This window comes from Lycium ferocissimum, chromosome 3 (genome assembly GCF_029784015.1).
Source record: "Lycium ferocissimum isolate CSIRO_LF1 chromosome 3, AGI_CSIRO_Lferr_CH_V1, whole genome shotgun sequence".
In the NCBI taxonomy this organism is placed as follows: domain Eukaryota; kingdom Viridiplantae; phylum Streptophyta; class Magnoliopsida; order Solanales; family Solanaceae; genus Lycium; species Lycium ferocissimum.
Window position 1 is genome coordinate 11,997,051 of NC_081344.1, and position 17,889 is coordinate 12,014,939.

Consider the following 17,889-nt stretch of genomic DNA (forward strand, 5'->3'; position numbering starts at 1 on the left):
GTAATTTGTTAAGACTTTAGCCATTATTAATTGCTGCAATTTCAGTAACCTTTGAAGCGTTTTCCATCCAATTGTAACTTATTCCATGGCATTTTAAAAATAGTTAAGTTTTCTTATTTGCTAAAATGGACAAATAAAATAGTAATACGGAAGGAGTAATATTCACTTATTCAGCAGCCCTAGCTCAAAGCGATAACACAGGTACCTGTAAAAATGGAGGGAAAAATACCAGTAACTTCAGTTAAAATTCATTAGAAAGCTAAACAAGAGTTCACCATAGTAATTCTCTGTTTTTTGTGTTTTCATTTTTCGCAATAAATATTAAATGGTTCTCGGGGTACACAACTTCAGGAAAACCATGTTTGTATTATTAATATCAGGACTAATAATTTTTACAATAATTTAAAATTTAAAGTTCATACCAGACATTGGCTACCCTGCATTGTCAGTTACAAGCCCACAACTATACTGGGACAACATCCGGTACAACAGGCGATGATCCATCATCTTCCGCCGTCTTTCCCTCAGTGCTATCTTTGGTTTCTTTGTTCTCTTCTTCGAATCCTTGCTTGAACCTGTCATAGTTTGTGGGCTCACTACTCGTGAATGGGCGTTCACCCAAAACCCGTACCAGATCTTCTTGATGGAGGACTTCCTTTTCAAGTAGCATCTCTGCAATCTTAGCTACATGTTCTTTGTGTTCCTCTACAAGTTGTACAGTCCGGTCGTATGCCTTGGCTACCCATTCTCTAACTTCATTGTCGATAATTGCTGCTGTCTTGCTACCGTAAGGCTTCGACTCGAATGCATCTTCTCTTTGTGGAAACGAAAGGAGACCAACCTTGTCACTGAAACCATATACTGCTACCTGGGCATAAGTCATCTTGGTGACTTTCTCCAAATCATTTTGAGCTCCAGTGGAGATCCTCCCAATCAAAACCTACTCAAACATTAATATTCATATGAGCATCGTAAAAATCTGATTCACTAGTCAAAATAACGTGCAAAGCCAAGCTGCTATCAAAATTTTTAAGATACACTGCCTTTTCAATAAGGTAGTGACCTAATGTTGTCCAACAACGAAGTATCATGGGCAGAGTTCCTCAGCAAAAGTGTTCTATATGAATGCAGAGTCATCAAAATAAAGATCTAGTACTTTGTTGAGCTTCTTCATTTTTTATTTTTTATTTTTTATTTTTGGGTTGGAAAGTGAATAATCGGTTAGGACCAACCCCATTATGGATTACTTAAGATAATACACACTCAGACATATTGATCTGTAAAAGTTGGTACACGACTAGAAAACCAAGCATTCATATTATGATTGTTCCATCATGCAACTTAGATGCCTAGATTTAGAGGCAAAGCAGGTTACCAGAAAGTGGAAATGATCCAGATTTCTCAAAGAGGAAAAAGTCCAACGAGTCATTCAAAGTTTTGAACCAAGTTAATTAAGTTCAAATGATCTTTAACTCCGCAACTTGAAACCTTATGCCCTTCACAAAGCACATATGATTCAGATTACAGAATAACAACAAATTTGAAGGCGGCATCTGTGCAGAGCATAAAAGAAATTTCTACACGTGTCAAAGAAGTAGGGATGGCACACGGGCAAGGTGAAGAATTAACCCACCAAAGTTTTAACCCGTTTAGCATTTTCCTTGTTTACAGCGTGCCCCCACCCTGTCCGATTTGATTTCTTTTTGTAAACTTTCTTTACCAGATTACAATGCTCTACTTAATAGTTATAACTTTTTTCAATTTTAACAACAGTTTAGAAAACAAAATCAATGTTTGTTAAGAAAAATTCCAACATAAAATTTACTTTTCTATAAATATCTAATAGTATGACTACGGAAAGCATAATTTATAAGTTATCAGTAATGGTTGATCACTAATTTCATATCCCTACCAGGAACTAACAAATAGAATAAATATAGCACAAAAATAGAAGTGTAGTTTCAAGAATTCAAGTATTAAGTTATCATTTCTCATTTAAAAACCAATAAAGAAAGTAACACTGTTGATGTAAAAACACCTATTTGACGTAAAGGTAAACGAAAACATATTTGATATAACTAGAAAAAAAAAACTGAAGCAAGCAAAACACAGTAACCATGGTAAAAATAGAAAAAGTTCCTCCCTCCGTCACATAAAGAAACACTGATTTTGAAACTTGGGGTCTAAAACAAGCTATAGACAACGCGTGGCTATAGATCCTCTCATTAAGGGTAAAATGGGTAGTTTAAAGTTTAATCATTTCTAAATATAAAAAGTGTCATTTTTTTTTGGCACAGATTGAAAGGAAAGTATGTCGCATAAAATGGGATAGAGGAATAATGAACTGTAGATACAGTTACCAGTTTCCCCACCAAAAAAAGGGGGATAGAGGAAATGTTTTTTCGTATAGAGTGCTTAGCATGAACGGTTTCATACATGCACATCCCATGTGGTGACCATGTTTTCAATAAATTAAGTCTTAATGCCAATAGGATAAACATAAAAAAGCAAAGAGAGAGAGTTGATAAATGTACCTGCTCAGCAGCTCGGCCACCTAGAGTCATGCATGTCACATCAAATAGTTGTTCTTTAGTCATTAAAAGGTTTTCACTGGGAACATACTGAGCAAATCCAAGGGCTGCTGTACCACGAGGAACAATTGTCACTTTAAGCAATGGCTCCGCATGTTCCAAGAACCAACCAGTAACAGCATGCCCAGCTTCATGATAGGCAACTGTCCGCCTTTCCAGCTTGCTTATGACCTGCCGAAACCACGAAGGTTACTTTGAATTATATTATGTCATCCAAAAAACAAAAAAAATTCATCCCATTTGCAAGTCCTTACGAGAATCTAAAGATTGTCGGTAAGCAATTCTCAAAAGCATCTCAAGAAACGTCGAACCAAAGCATACATCACCCGGGTCAATATTCACCAAGTTCCCTTTTTATTTTGGGTAAAAAGAGAAGACATAGAAGCAAGAGGAAAGAAAAAGGAATCCAAATATCATCTAAAGTCATCAACAAGTAGGTAGAAGGGTGTTGAAGCAAAGAATATCATCCGCAAAAACCACTACAATTTTGGGAGGGGTGGGGTGTTGCAAGACAAACTGAAGGTTAACAATAACCAGTGAGGCAGTGACCATACCTTACAAAGTAGTTTTTAGAGTCCTGGGGTGTAGCAGCAAATGAAAAAAAGCTCAATTAATACAGACAAGATTTCCAACTCAATTGGCTCTAAACAGTTAAAACCTTGAATATATATGAACCTCTGATGTGATACGCACACACAAAAAAAAAAAAAAAAAATAAATAAATAAAAATGGGGCACTGGATGACAGAATATTCAAAAGAAGTGCTACTCTAGAGGTTCAACGTCAGATGACAATGGCAATTCTTGAAATATAGGACAGGTTGAATTAGTTCCTTCCAATACAGTAAACATCTACACATAAAATTCTAAGGCAGAATACCTAGGAACCCCACCCCCCCCCCCCCCCCCCCCCCCCCTCCTTTAAACTTGTCACGTTTTTTTCAGTGCGCACCCAAACTAATTTTAGTCCTAAACTCCTAATTACGCCCGTTAACACAGCATTTCAATAGTCTAGACCACCTCAAAGAATTGGACCTCAGTTGAGAGTTCACACGCACTATCCACATAGGAAACTCATCTGATGTGGCTGCAAACTTGCGCAAGAAATTATTTTTGGCAACCAAAATAATAAGAAAAATTAAAAAAAAAAACACAATTTCGGGTAAAAATAAAAGACTGGAAATATGAAAAGGCCCCTTTTAACCAAAAGACTCATCTCTTTTCTTCAGCTTAGTTTGTCTAACATTTGAACCTTAGGGTTTTCTTCTTCGACATTTCTTCCTGAGATTTTCGATAATGATTCTCGACTGAGTTGGGTGTTGGTGAGAGGATTCATCTTCTGGGTTTTGTGGGTTGTTTTAATGGTTAATTTCCAATCAGTTGTGGGAAAATCTCCCTTAAAAACAGCTTAGATTTCTGGTGGCTGTTTTAGATGTTTATTTCTGGTGGATGTAAAGTTTATGAATGTTGGTGGCTGTTGTTTTTGATATTTATTTCTGGTGGATGTAAAGTTTATGAATGTTGGTGTCTGTTTTGTTGAAGGAGATCGGTGGATGTTTTTGTAAATGCACTTTGATGGCAAATTACCTGTCCAGTTTTAACTTCCAATTGGTCTGTTTCTAGTCCAATTTTTCTGGGTCTATTGGCCCGTTTCTAACCAACTTTTTCTGGGTTTATTAGGCTATTTCCAGCTGATATTTTGAGTTTAGGCTGCAATTGTCCAGTTTACAAAGGCGCAAACACAATCATATAAACTCAACCAAACTAAGAAATGTTATCTAATAGTAAACGAGACCAAAAAAAAATGGGGAATGAAATTAACATGTGAGAAACAAAGATGTAGCAATAGCTGAAATTTTATGAGAGAAGAAGGGAATAGGAAGAAGCAAAACTAATTGTTGGGAATGGAACTAAAAATAAGCGAAATGGTTATTTCAGGCTTTTTCCCGTTTAAATTATCTGATGAGGCATTATAATTACGCTCTCACGCACCCCATATCAAGTGAAGCCACTTTCTCCGTCACGTGGCACTTTGGCGATGTCGAGGATATCGAAATGCCAGGTTCAAGGGGTAATTTGGACTAAAATTAGTTCCGGTGTTCACTGAATAAAACGACGACAAGTTTAGGGGAAAGGCAGGTATTTTGCCAAATTTTAAAGTATCCTATCTTATGTGACAGTGTTCCCAAGCCTCTACGAGACTGTTCACCCACCTCGTAATGCTCTTCTAGTCACAGCAGAACTCAACAGTCTCATTGAATTACAGTACAGATCCTAATATGAAAAGGTAAGATCCTAATTTGAAAAGGTAAAAATATTTTATTCATCCAAATTGTAAAACAGAAGAGAAATTTAATTTCTAAGAGTTGAGGCGTTTTCTAAGTTCAGATGGTGGAACATCGTATCAACATCCCAATTGCCCCCAAAGAAATAAAGCAAACCTCTCCTAACAAATAGACTTATCAATCATCATAACCCAAACTAATATAACTTTCTCACAGCTACTAAGCAGTAGATTTGTAATTTCCAGTACTGATGGATATTGGACCAAAGCACTTGCAAGGACAAGTCAAATGAATCCTAACATTATCATACTAAGCAAATGGCTTCAATAGCCAAGATGCAGAACAAGATGAACAGAACATCGTAGAAAATGCTACTGGTACGCTTCCCTATGTTGTTATGGAAACATGAGACAGGAAAGTAGATAGTGGAGGGGAAAAAAGTGAGAAGATCCAATACCTTATTCTTCTTCTCGAGACCACCAATCACCCTGTCTATCGCTGACTCAAAATGTTGCATGGTAATTATTGCACTCTCATTCCTAGCAGCTATTAGAGCAGCTTCATTACAAACATTTGCAATGTCTGCTCCAGCAAATCCAGGTGTTAGAGCAGCTAGTCTCTGTGAATAGAATGCTGCCTCCTGGTCAAGTTTCAACTTGTTTAGATAGATTTTGAAAATTTGATCACGGCCTTTGATGTCTGGTTTATCAATGGTAATCTGGCGATCAAATCGACCAGGCCTTAACAAGGCTTTGTCTAATATATCAGGTCTATTTGTGCCAGCAAGTACAACTACACCAGCCGTGGTTGCAAATCCATCCATTTCTACAAGCAGTTGATTTAAAGTACTCTCACGTTCATCATTTCCTCCAGCAAAGCCGCCCCGCCCTCTTGCTCGACCAATAGCATCAATCTCATCAATGAATACTATACTAGGTGCACTTTGTCTTGCCTCCTGAAATAGACTCCTAACTCTAGCTGGCCCAACACCAACAAACATCTCCATAAATTCTGACCCAGAAATCGAGAGAAAAGGTACACCAGATTCTCCTGCTGTAGCTTTAGCTAGAAGTGTCTTGCCAGTCCCAGGAGGACCCACTAGCAGAGCACCCTTAGGAATTTTGGCACCCAACTGCTCGTATTTCTTGGGGTTCTTAAGAAAGTGGACGAACTCCATGATTTCTTGCTTAGCCTCGTCACATCCAGCCACATCCTTGAAGTAAACCTGTATCAAAAAAGTGCCAATAACTTTCTAAGAACTAATCATGAAATATCATGGCATGTATCATTTTTAAATTTTCCATTTCAAAACATTAGTACTTTTGAAACAGCACGAATAACATAAAGTGATTCGCACCTTATTCTTTGCATTTTTATCCGTCTTGGTGAAATTCGCTTTTCCAATATTAAATATTCCACGACCACCTTTCCCACCAGGGCCTCCCACTCCTATGCCACCCTGCACTCTTCGCCCCATATAATAAAGGACAGCTAAAATCAACACTGTTGGAGCAAACCTCATCATTTCTTGGAACCAATTCAATTCATCAACATACACCACAGGAACATAATTGTGATGGTCTATTCCCAAGGCTTCTTGTGCTTCCTCTAGCTTCTCCTCAAATGACTCGACACTCCCAATGTTAAAATAGTATTTGTAGTGGCCCGTGTTTCTTCTACCATCTGTACCACTTGTAGGACCTTGAACAGTGTCATCACCTGTTTGACTAATGCCAGGTGCAGAACTCCTCACATAAACTTTGGCCACAGATTTGTTGGAAACAACAATTCGATCAACAAGACCAGGTTCAAGTAGTTTGTTTTTGAATTCTTGGAAGCTAATCTGAAATTTTACATAAACTGTTAATAACCATGATAAAGAGAAGAAAGATAAAGAAGGCCACCAACTAACAAAGATAAGATAGAATTGCCGCTCTTAGAAAATAAAAACCTGCTCAGTCACCAGTCATCACTGAAAGGATTTAATATACACAGAAGTCACACTGCTTCATTAATTTCAAACCCACGCTAAAAGAAGTTCTTCATCAATACAATCCACTTTTGTTTTTCCTATTTTTATTGTTATTGTTATCGTTATAGTTATAGATGTCAATATAATCATCTTGAGTGATGGCAATATATAACCGATATGCAAGTGACTACCAGGGGGGAACGAAATAGAGTCAGTACTGAGGTTTCATTTCTCATTCTTGTATGTTGCTTTAACAAGTATACAATCTTCTATCCAGTATCCAGCGGAGTCATTACGAAACTTGTCGATGAGTTATATTTCAGACTAAGTAAAAAGTTTATAATGAAATGCAGGTGAGATTAATTGCTCATGTATTTCATTATTCGAATTCAATTAAAATCGTGCACTATTTTCTTGTTCTAGATGGATTTATTTCTCTTCTTAGGTTTATGCTCTACTAAGGCAAATAGCTGCTCCGTCTCCGTCGGGATTTGCACATACAGGACAACAGGTAGCACTGTCTCTGAATATAAAACATTTGAATGAAAAAACATTAAATTATCCATGAACCAGTACATGGTATAAGAACATAAATCATTCAATCATCAGTCGGACTATGTACAAGACAAGCTCAGGTATTCCAATACCAATATACTACAAGTTAATCTGTTTACATGCACAGGTCGTCTTGGGGGGAGGAAGAAGTAACGGTTGCAGACCAGAAGAACAACCTTATATGAGAAGGCTGTAACTCCATAGTAGAGTTTTTAAATAAATATTTAGTTATGTCAATTCAAGTTTCTTCTTGGGTTCAGGTTCATGGTGCATCTGCAATAAAGCAGCATCTCCATGGATCACTAATAAGATGAGCAAACCTTTTTCTCATTCATGGTTTGTATCCCAAAAATCATTTATCGGGAGAAACTGAAAAACAACTTTTAAACAATAACTGCGTTTGAAATGTTTCTGGGACAAATAGTTGTTCAGAAAACAATGAAAAACACCTAAAATCTGTTTTGGCTTTTAAGGAAACTTTCTGGCTTCTTTTGCAAAATTAAGTTTGTTTACAAACCAAACAATATTGTTTATTTGAATGCTGTTTGTAAAAGTTCCAATCAAATGTCATCCAAAGCCCAAAAAATGCAAGTGATACCTTCCACAAACACTAACGCCGAATAGTCAATTTCATCACTCTGGTCTCCCCCAAAAAAGAAGTATTAACTATTGGACAGCTAAATCAATCAATCTTTTTTTTAATGGAAACTTTTGTGTAGCTATATTAATCGATCTTTTTAAAATGGCATAAGGTTTCTAAAAAGTTTTCGGACGACATTTCCAAAAACTCAAACTAACATGTGTTTGGGAACTTAAAGGAAATTGCATTTCAAACACCAAACCCAAAATCCATTCTTCTAAACCAACTCACAACTTCTGTCCGTGGAAGTTCCAAAACCAATTCCCCAAAATCAGTCCTACCTTGAACACCCACTATCGTAGTATCCACATTTACTACTAGAGTTAATTGCTCTTTCGTTTCCCCTTCTTGCAAAAAGGCAACCCATGATTACAAAGAGTTGGTCCTAAAAATAGATATCAACACGATTACAATCAAGTGCACATTGAACTCACACTCCATAAGGCACTAACCTTGTCCTCCCAGAAAAGAAAAGAGAAAGGGTCTGAAACAATGAAAACTCGAAATGGAGAAGTGTTGGTTAAGACTAACCTCCTTCTGCTCGCGAGGACCAAGAAGTGTCGATGATAGAATAAACCCAATAAATAACAAGGGTGTGAGAATATTTTGATATTGCTTCATGAAGTTCTCCTGAGGGTTTCCTTGCTCACCTGTACTTTCCTCTGCCAAAAAGAAACCAAAGATAGCTTTTCACCATAGACAGAACACAACATGAAACGGGAAAAGTATGTGGAGGTCATACCAGCAATTGTTACTTATTACTTGTTTCATACTCTATTATACAGAATGCAATGACATTACATTTGTAAATTTATAGCAAGTGTATGCTCCTAACCTACTAGAAACTCAGTACCATAAACTTCCTCACACAAAGATTGCCTTCACAAGAAAGTCAATTAAGTATCTCCTTGTCCACTGGAAGTATTTAATTTAGCGAGCTTCAGTTCAACTATGCAAAATTAAAAGAACATATTGTCCCTTGTTTAAAATTTGAGTGTGCAGACTGATATTTAACACAAACAAATATCTTTCTTATTATTTAACGAAAAAGGTCAAAATGCCCCTAACCCTATTGGATATGTTTTTTGTCATTGCCCTTCGTTAACCTATCGGACCCTAAATACCCCACCCCTCATCTTATGGTTCAAATATACCCCCGACAATTAAAAAGGTCTAAATATGCCCCTCGCACTAACGGCGGAACCCACCTTGGAGCATATTTGGACATTTTTAATTGCTTAGGGGTATATTTGAACCATTTCAATGTTTCAGGGGCATGCTTCAAATTATTTCATGTGCCGCAAAATATGTATACTTTGAGAGTTGCTATTGAAGACATCCAATTCCAAGTAGAATCTTGCACTCATAGCAAAGTGTGTAATCTTAACCTCCAAGAAACTCTACCATAAACTTCCTTACACAAAAGTTGCCTTCACACTAAGAAGGTTTTAATCCATGAATTGCATAAGCAGTGAACAGTCTGTTAAGACAATGGACCACACAAGGCATACTGCAGAATATCAATATCTACTTCTACACATTCAATTTAAGCAAATAAGCCCTATTCTCCTTGTTAATTCACATCTCCTTTCATAAATAGATACTCTCATCTTCCTAAGCATTTCAGAATAGTATAAATAATTTGATCTCTATAATGCAACTCAATCCCAGTTGTAGACTTCTGTCACAGTTCATGGATAAGCATCCTCATCTTCCTAATATTTTGAATATTATAAAGGGTCTAGATCTCTAACGACTATCTCTAACCAGTAACCAATTTCTTAGTAGTTTTTCAGAAAGTTCTAATACCAATGTGTATAGTAATCCAAAGTTCTACTTGTTAAGGAGTCCCATATCGGATATGGGATGGATAATTGGGAGTCCCATATCGGATATGGATGGGTAATTGGTATCCTTATATGGACTTGGGCAATCCTCCCCTCATGAGCTAGTTTTTGGAGCTGAGTTAGGCCCAAGATCCATTCTTTACAAGGTATTAGAGCCAGAGACATCCCAATTCTTTGTTCACTCCATGCTCCAGTTAACGAGGTCCGGGCGTGCCGGGGAGTATTAAGAAGTCCCACATCGAATATGGAATGGGTAATTAGTTTCCTTATATGGACTTGAGCAATCCTCCCCTCATGAGCTACCATTTGGGGTTGAGTTAGGCCCAAGATCCATTCTTTACACTACTTAATCATATGGAACATACTTTAATAATGTAAACTCAGCTCGAATCGAAATATTCCCTATCTTTACACATTCAAATAAAGTCTAATAAATTATCATAACTAATTTATGTAACTGAACATCAAATTTAACTGATTAAAGCATTGTATACCTTTGCCCGACTCCGCCTTTTGATTGTTCCCTTTCGGTACTTCTTTCTTGTTCTTTGGATAATAGTTCTCATAGCCTACAAATCAAAACACAACAACAAACAGTCCATCACCAAAATTAGAAGTCCAAACAAAAAAAAACAAAAAAACAAAAAAAAAAATTGAAAATAATTATTCTCACTTCTTTTCTTTGATCCTTGGCTACAAAAAAACCTCCTCAAACTCGAGTTTGCAAAAAATGAATCCACTTCTGACAAAAATGCCCTTTGCAAATTAGCCTTATTAACACCTTGCTTTCCAGCTCCAACAGATGCCAAATAACTTCTCACAAACCCTAACCCGCCATTAACGCGTGTAATGCACGCATTATGTGCTGCCACGTCATCCAAAATTGCATACCTCACACCATAACCACCCGAAACTAATACCTGCTCAATTTGAATTAAAAAAAAAAAAAAAACATAATAACAATATTAACCTAAATAAACTCAGATAAATAAGCAAAATTACAAATTTGTATAAAATTACAACTTACTTTATTAATAGTCGAGCGAGAAGTCTTGGAAATACGTGAAATCATCATCCTTCTGATGATCTAAACATGAATTTCTTCAGAATTATCAAATCCCTAAAAATTTGAATTGGATTAAATTAAAGGTACAGAAAAATGGTTATATTTCAGTTTGAAAAGGTAATTTAAGTAAATAATATTATTTAAATGAATAAGTGACCTTTATTTGAGGTTGCTTAGTTGGAAAACAAGATGAGGAAAATCGTAGAAGTGTAATAACATAGACCGACTTGGTTACGTAGTTAATTATGGACCGGTCATTTTTATGGGCTTTGTTTTAAAGAGTATTTAAGGGTAGTTGCACAGATAAACCATTTTGGGACACCTATTTAAATGATAGCCGAAGTTTATAAGATATTGTAAGTTTAGCTACTTTGGAAAAAAACTCAGTTATAAACAATTTATGAGTCAAAATTACATATTCATAGCCCATATTTTAAATTACAAATCTACAACCCAATATTTCATGGCACAACTTGAATATTCACCTTTATACAATAATATACAACTTTATACAGCTGTTGTAAATAATGTATACACCTAGTATAAAAGTTTATAATAATGTATAAGACTAGTATACAATATTATACAATAATATAAAACTTTATACATCTACTGTAGACAATGTATAAATCTTGTATAAAAGTATATAATAATGCATAAGACTAGTAAAAAACTGACGAGGAAAAAAATGGCTATGGCGGGTAATTTAAAAAAGATAGGCTAAAACGGGTAAATAATTTGCCATAATTGGCATACAGTGTAAAATTCCCAATAATTTTCACACATGGGATCGAAGTTATTAATTTTGTGTTCGGAGTTATGGGTTTTACTTGAAATTTGTTATATTACTTGTGCAAAAATATTTTTGTTTGAAGTTTGGCGTGAGAGTCCGATACGTCCAAAATCTTCTAATGAAGTTTGGTCTAGCAGTCTAAAACTTCAGAAATTTCCAGTGAAGTTTGGTCTGAAGAAATTGTGCGGTTTGGCCTTCAAATGGGTTTGTCTTTAATTTTTCCTCTTTACAATCGGACTTATACCGGACATCAATTCTTTAAGGGAGCGAGACATAAATTGTGCGATATTATGATGCGAAGATATAAACTTATGTCTCGTGGAAAAAAAATATTTGCATTAAGGTGCAAAAATTAAATACCAACACAAAATAGGGACAAAAAATGTGAATGGCCTGTTTGGTGTGGCATCTAAAACTGCTTTTTTTTGCGCGGATTGCCCTTTATTTGGGGTGGTCTTTAATTTTAACCCTTCAAATTGGTGGTCTTTAAATTTTACCTCTCGCCTAACACCCTAAGGTTGTGGGTTCGAACCCCAGCTCAGTTAAAAAAAAAAATCACAAGGTTGAATTTTGCAAATCTACTAGGCAGAATTTGCATGGGCAGAAATTCTGCCTGTGCAGCCCAAATTCTCCCTGAAGGATAGAATTTAAAGACCACCATTTTGAGGGGTAAAAATTAAAGACCACCCCCAGCGAAGGGCAATCCTGCAAATTAGCCCCAAAACCTCAAACAAGTATGATTGAAGCTTGAATAATCAATGTCTAAAGTTTCAAACATACATGTTCGCAAAATATGAGTGATTTTTCTAAAGTTTGAACTACCAATCTTCATCCCCTGTAATTGTTCTCAAGCTTTTTCAACACCAATTTGATTTAAACTCAACTTTCATATTTAAAATTCAAGACCCACTTCGTCAAACTTGCAACAATGATGATTTACCAATGTTTTCAAAGTTTTTCAACAATAGCCACTTAATTTAAACTCATTTTTTATATTGGAAGTTCAAAACTCACGTCTTAAAGCATTATACTTCAGTTGCTATAGATTCGAAAAACATTATCGTACAACAACTAAGAAGAAAAAGAAGAAGAAGAAGAAGAAGAAGAAGAAGAAGCAAGGGAAATTAATTTTTCTGAAGTTTGCCTATATTGGCTACTATACAAAAATTAAAAAAAGTGCCTTAAATGGCGATGTGAAAATAGGCTACCCCGCAAAATTACTTCTAGGAAGACTACCATGTTGATGTCCAGGGGTTAGGCGGACCACAACTTTCTAGGGATATTTACGTGGCATAACTAACTACTATTACATATTTATATTTAGTAGCTATAGTTTAGATTAATTACATCTTATAGCCAAGAGTAATATGTTAAATACAATTAATAGCTACATATATATTTAACGTAGAATACTTTATTTTTATTAATTATTAAAAAAAAATCTTTGATTGCTTTCTTGGGTCACCGTCGCGAACTCCGCCACCAACCAACCAACAACCAGATCTCAGACACCACCAACCAACAACCACAACCACCCCTCAACGTAAGGACCGCCGCCGCTGCCAGATCTGGCAGATTGAAATTTTGTTTCTCCGGTGCTTTTCGCTGGTGCTTTCGCCGGCAGGGACGGTGACGCCCCCAATTAACAGATCTGCCACCACAAAACCTAGTAGAAAAAATCCATCGTTCAAAAATATACCAAAACACATATTGGAAAGAATAATGTTTCGGATTAACAACAGATATCACTGAGACTTGAAATTTGCTTGAGAAAGAACAATGTTTCGAACAAGTCTTAGTGATTTGTTGATAATAACAGAATTTGCTTGAGAAACTTAAGATAATAGGGATGAGACAGACACTTGTTTTGTTGTTGTTGTTGCGAAATTTCCGGCAGATCTGGCCAGAACTAGTTTTTGGTGTTGTTGTATTCATGAATACAGCGATTGTATTCACTTTTGACCTTTTTTGTTAAATTTTTAGATTGCATTATTTTTTTAGGGTGTATTTGTTAATTTTTGAAGTATCTATGTTTTCATGTATTCAGTTTTACTCATTGTATAGCGAGCCCGTTTATGAATACAGATAGTCATTTAATGAATACAGTGAAAAAAGAAAAAAAAATCGCTGTATGTATGAATACAGCGAAAAAAATTGTATACAGCAAAAAAAGAAAAATGAATACAACAAAAAAAAAAAAAGCTACATCATGTTAATATTGAAAATGTAGCAATGCCCAATTTTAAACCCTCTATTATAGTCATTTATGTAAAATTCTAATCCAGAGAATCAAGCTCATTTTGGACTGTTTTCTAGAGGATAAGATGTCACACATAGACTTTTTTGTCGAACAATTAGCTAAAGAATTTTCACCGATCACCCTTTTTAAGAACTAGTGTTTCATTATAGGAATTCTACAGAAATGACAAGAAAAATAATGCCGCTTAGCCCCAAAATACTATTTACTAAAGAAGAAGAGAAATTGCAGTGCGCCCAAGTTACTGATTCGGTCGGCTAAATTGCAATTTAGATCGCCAAAAGATACATTTGGGCAAGAAGTGTGATAGTTGGGCTAAAATGGACAAACTACATGTCTCAATGGACACCCAACTCACTCTATTAAAAAATTATTTTTTCTCACTGATTTCCCATTGAAAGTCGGTGGGGAAAAATATAAATAGTAGAGTTTTCACATGAAAAAATTATGAAATTTCTCAGTGTTTCAATGTGAACATGCTTCCCACCATGCATTTTTCCAGTGAGATTGTTCGGTGGGATTGAGGTGGGAAAATAATGTTTTGTAGCACAAATTTTTCACTGAACGTCGGTAGGGAAAACTTCTTTTTTCTAGTAGTGTTAATTTTCCCCTTTGTTTATGCATAGAAACATATTTACTTTTTAATTATAATTGATAGGACTTATAATTCAAAATGTAGCTCTTCTAAAGAGGCATAATTGAAGAGTTTTTTGGAAGAGATGTCAGAATATAAGTATTGCAGTCCGTAAGTCTGTACGCTACTCTCTTCTTCTTCTACCCCATCTTAGAAAAGAGCAATAAAACAGCGTACTAAGGCTTAGAAGATCTTACAACTAATTATCAAGAGAGAAGATCTTCAACTAATTATCTCCGCAGTGGATCAAAGTTAATATTCATTATTGTCTATTAATTTGTTTGCGATCCTGTGTTGTTAATTAAGTTTTTCAAGAGGAATGTCTACCTGCTTTTTTGAAACAAAACAAAGGGAGAAGCATCCTTGCTCTCTTTTACCAGAATTGAATGGTAAAACAACGTGTTATTGCATCTTCGTTCTGCCAAACGTTAGAGGCAGAGTTGTAGTGAATTCTTTGCCAAATAAAAACAGACAAATACTGAAGGAAAAAGGTGTCAATTAGTGTCTCCAAACAAAAGCATCCTATGAAAACAATTCTCCCAACAAACTATGCATGCAGTTATGTACTTAAAATTCCACGTTGATTTCTGTCAACTAATGGTTCTTTGAATTTAGAGGAAGATTTATCTTATAGGAGTACCAAACTCCATTTGCATGAAGAGGTAAAAAGTATTCCGTCCATCTAATAAGTCACCTCCGCAAAAATCACGCCATTTAAAATTTAATAAATAACAATTAACTAAACTATCTCTATTTATTAGATGTTTTTTAAGAGTTGAGCAATATTAAAGGAGACTACTTTTTTAATGTTAAAGGGCATAGTTGGAAACACTTTAAATTTTTGTCTTGAATTCCCAAGATGACACTTATTTTGAGACAAATTCTTTTTGCTAAGATGACACTAGAGAATCATTACTACGTTAAAGCCTCATCACCCCCAATAAAATAATCCATTTTCCATATCAAAAATAAAATAAAATAATCCATTTCCGTATGGAAGTTCACATTATATATGTTCCAAAAGCTAGTTCAGTAATCAAGATGTTACTCCCTTCATTCCAATATAATGAATTTCTAACACTCTTTTTATGTCTAGAATACAAGAATTTTTCAAAATTCAAATATGGATTGATTAACTTCTTCAAAATTAACCTTCTCTTCAATGGGGTATTCAACCATTTTACATATTAAAGAGGTAGTTTTTTCAAAACATGAATTGCAATAATTATAAAAGGGTAATATTGATAAATTATCCTTTGATTAATGTCTTTAATTCTTTCTTAAGGGGCGTGTCACACTCAAAAAATTTATTTATTTTAGAATGGAGGGAGTACAGCTTAAACTTATACACTGTCACAAATTTGAGGTTATGATTGTGCAGTTTTACCTGAAGAATTGAGAAGTTAATTTTGCCGCAATTAAATCATCTAAAAAAGTTAGTAATTACAAGTAACTATTTATAATAGGTGAAGCTAGTAATAAAAAAAATTAATAGATAACCTGCTAAAGCAAAAGTAAAGAATTTATGTTGTCAGGGGTCGTTTGGTACACGGTATAAGGTAGGATATCCCAAAGATTAATTTTGTACCATGTTTGATGGAAGGTATAAAATTATCCTGAGATTAATTTATACCTTCTACAAAACAGAGTATAAAATGAAATCCAAACTTAATGATGGGATTTCCCACCTTATCCTATTAACCTTGAAATTATTTTATCTCACCTACCAAATGGAATAAATTAGTCCCCGAATTATAATCTCAGGATAATTTAATCAAGCTAAATCTGACGATAAAAATATAGTCAAATCATATCGATGTTAGTCTCCTCATATGCCCGCTAAATGTCTGGCTAAACAATTACTCCTTCCGCCTTGAATTATCAATCTTTTTTTGTTTTTTGTTATACACGTGTTTTAAGAAATAGTATTAATTAGGAGGGGTATTTAACTAACTTTACCCTTATATTTATGTCTAAATTACAATCTCTCTTTATTTAAATGTTTATTTTATTTATGCGTCATCTACAATCTTCTACTAAAGGTAAAATTGAAAAAAATAATTAATTGTGCTTATTATAAAAAAATTTAAAAAAATTATTTTTAATAACCACGATAAATAATTTGAGACGCAAGTGCTGCATATTTTGAAATCTAATCGAAGAGACGGTCAAACGTGGGCCACGTCTAAACAATGCACTACACAGACAAGTCGGTGCCACCCACTGCCACCCTTATATTGTTGTAAAAATCCCAACTCTCCCACGTTTGTTGCCTTCTTTTACTTCCCATTTTATCACATCATTCTTCCACACACCCCACGACCCACGTTCTCTATTCTTCCAAACATATAACAATCTTGAAAAGCATATATACTACTCCTAGTAGTTGAATACTCCTATATGATAATTGTGAATGCATAAATTCTTTCCACATATAGAAAATACTACTGATCATCAAGAAATTAAAAATATGGAGGAAGAATGTACGACACCAAGGAACCAAGAATGTCGATTACAAGCACCGTTAGAGTGTCCACCAGCACCAAAGAAGAAAGCCGTGTGTCGAAAGAGAGAACTGCCTAAAAATGGTTACTTTCAGCCACCTGATCTTGATTCTATTTTTGATAAAGTTGCTGCTCCAACTAACTAGTGCATCTTCTCCTTAGTCAGCACCTTCTTGTTTTGTCTATGTAGTTAAGTTATTCCATAAGTAGAATTAATAGATGTTAAGGAAGAGAGTTGTTGTTTAGATTAGTTGAAGCTTGTGTATATTTTCATTTGTTCACATTATATTTTAATGAACGTCGTTTCCTATTCTTTTTTTTTTTTTTTTTGCTGCTACCGTTACTGCTCCAACTAACTAGTGCATATTCTCCTTAGTTTATCTTCATGTTTTGTCTATGTAGTCGAATTAAGTACATGGTAAGGCAGAGAGTTGTTTAGATTAGTTGTGCAGATTATATTCTTCCCAGTTCACATTATATTATGCACGTTTCATATTCTTTCGTTCCTTTTATTTTGGGGGTAATTGCGCTGTCCTATGTTCTCGGCAATTTTTTGATTGCAATGTGTTTAAAAGTCCATCCACCTCCTTCCTTTCACACCATATATGATGTTATAAACAAGCTGTGGATATCCATGCACTCAAATATTGACAAAAACTTTACCTATTCATGCCTAATTGTTGCTCCCAAACACACACGCAAGTATACGGGGTTGTACAAGTAATATAAAATTTAGGTTCAGATAT

The 17,889-nt window shown here is 35.1% G+C and overlaps 1 protein-coding gene across 1 annotated transcript; it reads right to left on the minus strand.

Moving 5' to 3' along the window:
• Positions 1–270: 270 nt before the first annotated feature.
• Positions 271–11,137, minus strand: LOC132049737 (ATP-dependent zinc metalloprotease FTSH 10, mitochondrial-like). Its single transcript, XM_059440655.1, has 8 exons — positions 10,917–11,137; positions 10,563–10,809; positions 10,384–10,458; positions 8,574–8,704; positions 6,233–6,718; positions 5,333–6,100; positions 2,535–2,762; positions 271–940 (listed from the first exon to the last, which is right to left on the minus strand). The coding sequence occupies exons 1-8, from the start codon at positions 10,962–10,964 to the stop codon at positions 464–466; spliced, it is 2,460 nt and encodes an 819-aa protein (XP_059296638.1). The 5' UTR covers positions 10,965–11,137; the 3' UTR covers positions 271–463.
• Positions 11,138–17,889: the final 6,752 nt, after the last annotated feature.